The sequence below is a fragment of the Dipodomys ordii genome, unplaced genomic scaffold (assembly GCF_000151885.1).
Source record: "Dipodomys ordii isolate 6190 unplaced genomic scaffold, Dord_2.0 Scaffold81, whole genome shotgun sequence".
Classification (NCBI taxonomy): Eukaryota; Metazoa; Chordata; class Mammalia; order Rodentia; family Heteromyidae; genus Dipodomys; species Dipodomys ordii.
Genome location: NW_012267297.1, coordinates 1,099,765 through 1,107,041, shown reverse-complemented (window position 1 = coordinate 1,107,041; position 7,277 = coordinate 1,099,765). Strand labels below are relative to the sequence as shown.

Sequence of the window (7,277 nt, the reverse complement as noted above, 5' to 3'; positions counted from 1 at the left end):
TCCCACCACCCTTCCCCTCCCCCGGCCTGCCCACCCGTGACGTGGGCTTCTCCAAATCTAGGCGGCCCGGTCACCTCTCCTCTCTTCCTTCCCTCGGGGTGAGGGAAGTGCTTCCTAGAGCTGACTTGCAGCCCAAGTCGGGGATGCAAACCAGAAGTGGGGGGGGGACCAGGGAGAAGGGAGGGTTACAGGTGCAACGTCCACCCCCAGCTCCAATGGGCCACCTTGGAAAAGCCTAGAATCTCCCCCCACACCCCACCCCACACACCACATACTGCCGATTGCTTTCCTTTTGTCAAATAAAAAAATGAAAAGGAAGCTGGGCTCCCACCTGTCATCCCAGCTGCTCAGGAGGCTGAGAGCTGAGGATCACAGTTCGAAGCCAGCCCGGGCAGGAAAGTCCATGAGACTCTGATCTCCAATAAACCACTCAGAAAACCAGAAGTGGCGCTGTGGCTCAGGTGGTAGAGCGCCAGACTTGAGCTAAGAGCTCAGGGACAGCGCTCAGGCCCCGAGTTCAAGCCCCACGACTGACAAAAATTAATAAAAATAAAAAGGAAAGCAATGAAGGGGGGGAGGTGGAAAGAAAAGAGAAATGAAACCAAACCAAGGGGGAGCCGGTGGCTCACGCCTATCATCCCAGCTACTCAGGAGGCTGAGATCTGAGGATCTCGGGTCAAAGCCAGCCCTGGGCAGGAAAGTCCATGAGACTCTGATCTCCAGTGAACCACCAGAAAACCAGAAATGGAGCTGTGGCTCAGGTGGTAGAGCGCCAGCCTTGAGTGAAAGAGCTCGGGGATGGCGCCCAGGCCCTGAGTTCAAGCCCTAGCATGGGCACAAAGGAGGAAAGGTGGGGGGAGCAAAGCCCCCCCGGGGGGGGGGAGGTGAACCGTGAACACCAGGTTTTGCACACGGCCCTTGGTTTGCACACGGCCATGGGCAAAGGCAAGCCGTTCCCCGGTGGTGGCGGCGGCCTCTCCTCTGCGGCGTCCGTGGTGCATGACCGTGGGCGCCGTGTCCCCTGTGTCCCCCCCCGCAGCCATCCTCTGTCTCGCCCTGGGGTCCCAGGCCGCCCACCTCGGCCTTGAGCTCCTCAGCGTGGTCCTGATCCTGAGCCACCTGCTGCTGGCGCGCCGCACGGGCTGCGGGCTGCAGCTCAGCGCCTTCGCCGCCGTCTGCTCTGTCCTGTCGGGTGAGGGGCCCAGGGCGGGCGGGGAGGGGGGGTCACCGTGGCCAGCAAGGAGACGCCCCCCCTTTTAGATTGCCCCCCGGCCCTGGGAGATGGGGAAGAGGAGGGTGATGGATGCAAGGCCCAGTTTCATGCAGGATGAAGGCAGGTAGCTTCCAGATAGCAGTCTCTCAGGCTCGTCCCCCCATTCCCCCCTTTTCCTTGTCCCCCGTACCCCCTGACTGCAGGCCTTCTGGGCATGGTGGCCCACATGATGTATTCGCAAGTCTTCCAGGCAACCGCCAACCTAGGTCCGGAGGACTGGAGACCCCACGCTTGGACTTACGGCTGGGCTTTCTAGTGAGTGCCTGCCGTCCCGGCCCCCTGGGCCAACTCCCCACCCCATCCCGCCCCCCACCTGGGCAGCCCCCCCACACCCAGACCTTGGTCTGTGGAGGAAGCGGGGTGCTCACGCTCGCCCATCTGCTCGCGCCCCTAGCACAGCCTGGCTCTCGTTTACCTGCTGCATGGCGTCGGCCGTGACCACCTTCAACACCTACACCAGGACGGCGCTGGGGTTCGCGGGTGGGCTCCACGGGGGCTTCCACGCCGCGCCGCGCCCCTGCCTTCCCCCGCAGCCTCCCTGCGCGCCGCCGCCCGAGGGGCCCCCGCGCGGCTGCCCCCTGTGCCACGAGCCGCCCGTGCGCTCCGTGTCCGCCGGCGTGGATTTCCTCGTGGCCGCCCAGCAAGCCGGCGGCCGGGGCCCGGGGGGCCCCACGGGGGCCTCTGTGGAGGAGGAGCAGTGCTAGGGTTCCGGGGCGTGGGGAACAGGCTGGATCGTTACCAACATCTGCTTAAGCCGAAGCTGGTCTTGCACGCGTGATTTGTTTGAGTCGTAACCACCGCAAGGCCGGGGGGGGGGCCGTCCAGCTCCGTCCCCCCCCCAGGGCTGTTGGGGGCGGGGCTCGGGGGGGTAGGCGCCTGCCTGGCAAGCCCCCCAAGTCCTGAGTTCACATCCTAGTCACCCCCACAAAACCCCGATCAATGTCCCCTCCTCCTTCTAAGAGTCTCAGAAACCCAGTGATGGCCAGGCACTGATGCTCACGCCTGTCATCCCAGCTTCTCAGGAGGCTGAGATCTGAGGATCCTGGCTCAAGGCCAGCCCAGGCAGGAAAGTCTGGGAACACTCTTAACTTCCAGGAAACCGGAAGTGGAGCTGTGACTCAAGTGGTAGAGCGCCAGCCTTGAGTGAAAGAGCTCAGGGACGGTGCCCAGGCCCTGAGTTCAAGCCCCAGGACCGACAGAAACAAAAACAAAGAACCCAGTGATGCCTTGAGAAATGGGGAGAACAGAGGTGACCCCAACAAATGAACCAATTGCTCTGTGGCAGACCCAAGAACGTGGCAGACCCCCCCACCCCAGAGGGACCTGGGGAAGGCGGCCAGGCGCTGCCCACGGGGCCAGGCCCCCGACACCCCCGACGCTCAGGAAGACCAGCACGGCCCCGCACGTGCAGCTCGAAGCATTTATTTTTGTGGTTCCAGTTCACAGTTGAGAGCTCACTCCCATGGGGGGGGGAGGGCCATTCACATTGGGGAGGGGTGGCTGGGGGTGGGGGTGAGGGGAGGGAGAGACCGGGAGGAGGCCTTGTTTGTAAGCAGTGGTTCTTCGCTGGCAGCCCGGAGCTGGGACTGCAGGCAGAACTAACTTCCTTGCACTCAGAAAGGACGGTGTGTCCAAGCTCCAGCCGTGGCTGACGTGTTCTGCACTGGCTTTCAGGAGCTAGAGGGCTGGGCAGGGCTCAGCGGTGGAGTGCTCGCCTAGCATGCATGAAGCCCCAGGTTCGATTCCTCAGTACCACACACACAGAAAAAGCTGGAAGTGGCGCTGTGGCTCAAGTGGTAGAGCACCAGCCTTGAGCAAAAGCAGCTCAGGGACAGCGCCCAGGCCCTGAGTTCAAGCCCCAGGACTGGCAAAAAAAAAAAAAAAGTAGCTAGAGATGACTTTTGTGGTCTGGACAGATTTAAACCTCCAGTAGGGGGAAGAACGTCCTAACAGAATTCACGACAGTGCACTTCAAGCTGCCACTGAGATTCACGCTGCGTGGACACACGGGCTTCCGGAACCGCACGGCCGGCTCCCTGGGACGCCCATCACCACGGGGGGCCACCGCTTTGGGGGGTTTGGTCCTCCACAGATTAGTCCTGAGAAGTCTACACTAGACAGCATCCAAGCCAAAGGCACAAACAAGTTCACTCAGACCCCTAGGAGTGGGTCTGGAATCTTCTCTGCTCTCTGGCGGGGGAGAGGGGGGCTCTGACTTCCACACGTGATGTCTACAGGGTTGAAAGCCGTCTTGGGGACAAGGTGCCAGCCTCTGCCCGGAGAGACAGGCCTGAGGGGCGGGGCCTCACCCCTGCCCGGAAAGATGGGCCTGAGGGGTGGACAATGTGCGGGCCAGGCCTCACCCCTGCATGGAGAATGGCTGCCACTGTCACCTGCCGGGGGAGGGAGGACAATTAATAGATTCGGATTTTCTGGATTAATAGAATAGATTGGATTTCCTGAAGTCCCTAAGCTAAGAGGGATCGAGGCCCGCAGTGTCCAGATCTCACAAGCGTTTCCCATCGGCCATCACGGGATTTTCTACCCCACACACCACGGCCTAGAACTTTGGGGGACTTGAGCTTAACAGAGGAAACATCTAGAGATCATTCCAGAAAGATTCATCGTTAGCGTTGGGCCGGGCGCCGTGCCTCACACCTGTCATCCCAGCTACTCAGGAGGCTGAGCGCGGAGGATCAAGGTTCCAAGTCAGCACGGGTAGGAAAGCCCTCGAGATGCTTAGCTCCAATTAGTCACTAAAAAGCCAGCAGTGGTGCTGTGGCTCAAGTGGTAGAGCGCTAGCCTTGAGTAAAAAGGGACAGCGCCCAGACCCTGAGTTCAAGCCCCAGGACCAATACACACACAAAACAACACACAGATAAAAATGTACACAAGAGCTTTCTCAGAGCACAAAGGCCCTGTGAGAAAGAAGTACAGAGCAAAAATGATTGCACACAGGACTCAAGTGGTGGAAGGAAACAACTAGAAACATATCCCTGAATAGAAGACAAGGGGAGGGGAGGGGAAGGGAGGGGACCAGAGAGGCAGAGGACGGGCGCAGCAGGACCAGGCCCCAGGCTGGGGGGTGGAGGGGGAGCCCCACCTTCCAATGAGCTCACAAGGACGGCATGCCGGGGTGCTGGGGGCCTGGGCTGTGCACGCGTGGGGCAGGCGTGCCCTCAGGCCCCCGGGCCGGGCAGAGCCAGTCACGGGGAGCAGGGCCACAGGCAGGATGCTGGACAGATGGAAAGCCGGGGGGTCTGCGTGGCCCCCCCATACTGTCCCCACACTGCGGGTGGAGAAAGGACACGGGGTGGCGACCGGTGGCGACCCTCAGAGTGGGAGGCTGGCCACCGGAAGCTTCTAGAAGCTGCTGGATGACTACGCCGGAGGTAATTCTAAAGTGGTCCCCAGAGCAGGGCGCCCCGCCACACCTGCGGATCCGTGCACCACACAGAGCAGGCACCCAGAGTCCCAGCCCCCCCCCCCCCAAATCCCCAGGAGAGCTTATAAATTAGACATCGAAAATAAAATAAAACCCCGTAAGATTCACATTTCTCAAGTCTGTCCACAAAGTTCCTGGGGGCTCGCGCGGGAAGGAGCCGGTCAGGGCTGGAGTGCACCGACCGGGCGATAAACAGGCCCCGGCTCCCAGAGCAGTGCTCATGACAGCGGGGGCCACCCACTCGGCTCTCCACTGCAGCCCATCTGGCTAGACCTGCAGGAAAAGCACAAGCGTGTGACCTCCTTCCCACCCCCACGGAGAGAACCCCAGAGTCACAGAGGATACCCCAAGCCAGTGCCATCCGTCTCCTGTCCTTCCATTCCATCCCAGGGAGCAGGGGCAGCTCCCCCCCCCACCAAGGCCCATGCGGCGCAGGGACTGTGCTAGAGCTGGGCATCGGTGCTCACGCCTGCCATCCCAGCTACATGGGAGGCTGAGATGTGAGGATCTTGGTTCAAAGCCAGCCTGGCCTGAAAAGTCCATGGAAGGGCTGGGCAGGTGGCTCAGTGGTAGAGCGCTTGCCTTGCATGCCTGAGGCCCTGAGTTTGATTCCTCAGTACCACATAAGCAAAACGGAAAAAGCTGGAAGTGGCGCTGTGGCTCAAGTGGTAGAGCGCTAGCCTTGGACAAAAAAACTCAGGGACAGCGGCCAGGCCCTGAGTTTGAGCCCCAGGATGGGCACACACCGTGTCACTGACCCCACCCAAAAAACACCAGCAGGGCCTCCACTCAGCCACGAGCCCCGGTCACCCCGGGGCCCAGGGCTCAGTGCCTGCTGCAGTGAGGCCTAAGAGTGGAGCCCATGGCCTAGCCTGAGCCTGAGCCTGGGCCTGATCCTGAGCATGCAGCCCACAGGCGTGGCCTGAGCCTGAATCTAGGCCTGGGTCTGGGCCTGAGCCTGGTCCTGAGCCTGCGTCTGGTCCTGAGCCTGTGTCTGGGCCTGAGCCTGGGCCTAGGTCTGGATCTGGGCCTGGGCCTGGGCCTGGGCCTGGGCCTGGGTCTGGGTCTGGGTCTGGGTCTGGGCCTGGGTTTGGGCCTGAGCCTGGGAGTAGGTCTGGGCCTGGGCCTGGGCCTGAGCCTGGGCCTGGGCCTGAGCCTGGGTCTGGGTCTGGGTCTGGGCCTAGGCCTAAGCCTGAGCCTGGGTCTGGGTCTGGGTCTAGGTCTGGGCCTGAGCCTGAGCCTGGGTCTGGGTCTGGGTCTGGGTCTGGGTCTGGGCCTGAGCCTAGGTCTGGGTCTGGGTCTGAGCTTGGGTATGGGTCTAAGCCTGGGCCTAGGTCTGGGTCTGGGTCTGGGCCTGGGCCTAGGTCTGGGTCTGGGCCTGGGCCTGGGTCTGGGTCTGGGTCTGGGTCTGGGCCTGGGTCTGGGCCTGAGCCTGAGCCTGAGCCTGGGTCTGGGTCTGGGCCTGGGCCTGGGCCTGGGTCTGGGTCTGGGCCTGGGCCTGGGTCTGGGTCTGGGTCTGGGTCTGGGTCTGGGTCTGGGCCTGGGCCTGGGCCTGGGTCTGGGCCTAAGCCTGAGCCTGGGTCTAAGCCTGAGCCTGGGTCTGGGTCTGGGTCTGGGCCTGAGCCTGAGCCTGGGTCTGGGTCTGGGTCTGAGCCTGAGCCTAGGTCTGGGTCTGGGTCTGAGCTTGGGTATGGGTCTGAGCCTGGGCCTAGGTCTGGGTCTGGGTCTGGGCCTGGGTCTGGGTCTGGGTCTGGGCCTGGGTCTGGGCCTGAGCCTGGGCCTGGGCCTGAGCCTGGGCCTGGGTCTGGGTCTGGGTCTGGGCCTGGGCCTGAGTTGGGCCTGAGCCTGGGTCTGGGCCTGGGTCTGGGCCTGGGCCTGGGCCTGAGCCTAAGCCTGGGTCTGGGTCTGGGTCTGGGCCTGAGCCTGAGCCTGAGCCTGGGCCTGGGCCTGGGCCTGAGCCTGAGCCTGGGCCTAGGTCTGGGTCTGGGCCTGGGCTTGAGCCGGGCCTGAGCCTGGGTCTGGGCCTGGAGCTCACAGGCATGGCCTGAGCTGACCACAGGGGCCTGAGCCCATAAATGCGGACCACAAGAACCCCACATCTCAGATGGGCCGCGGCACGTCCTCTCGGGAGCGGCTCACCTGCGGGGGCGAATCCACAAACTTGATGCGGGACAGGAACCTCCGCAGCTGCCCGCGGCCGGTGCCGGGGGCGGTGTCGCGCAGCGGCAGCACTCTGCCCTCCATGAGCGCCCAGCGCAGGCTCAGCTTGCTGACCGCCAGGGCCCGCGGGCGGCCGTCGGGGCGCGGCTCTGCAGCCCTGGTCACATAGAAGGCGTCCTTCCACACGTCGTTGACGCCCACTGGGAGAGGCCGCCGGCATGAGGGGGGGTGCTGCCTCCTGGCTCACTGGTTCACCCATTCATTCATTCACACAGGAGAGGGGCAGAGCCAGCCACACCTCAACCATCCATCTCATGCATTCATTCACCGGTTCATTCATTCATTCACACAGGAGAGGGGCGGGGCTGGTCACACTTAGTCATCCATCTCATGCATTCA

The 7,277-nt window shown here is 62.8% G+C and overlaps 2 protein-coding genes across 2 annotated transcripts in view; one reads left to right on the top strand and one right to left on the bottom strand.

Moving 5' to 3' along the window:
- Positions 1–1,977, top strand: part of Gsg1 (germ cell associated 1) — an 11,586-nt gene extending 9,609 nt beyond the window's left edge. The window contains exons 4-6 of the mRNA XM_013025042.1: positions 1,040–1,192; positions 1,417–1,528; positions 1,668–1,977. Coding sequence (XP_012880496.1) covers positions 1,040–1,192; positions 1,417–1,528; positions 1,668–1,977 — 575 coding nt within the window. The remainder of the gene's footprint in view (positions 1–1,039; positions 1,193–1,416; positions 1,529–1,667) is intronic.
- Positions 1,978–4,797: 2,820 nt separating this feature from the next.
- Kiaa1467 (KIAA1467 ortholog) overlaps positions 4,798–7,277 on the bottom strand; it is a 14,945-nt gene continuing 12,465 nt past the window's right edge. The window contains exons 11-12 of the mRNA XM_013025041.1: positions 6,858–7,120; positions 4,798–4,991 (exon numbers count right to left, since the gene is read on the bottom strand). Coding sequence (XP_012880495.1) covers positions 4,986–4,991; positions 6,858–7,120 — 269 coding nt within the window. The 3' untranslated portion in view covers positions 4,798–4,985. The remainder of the gene's footprint in view (positions 4,992–6,857; positions 7,121–7,277) is intronic.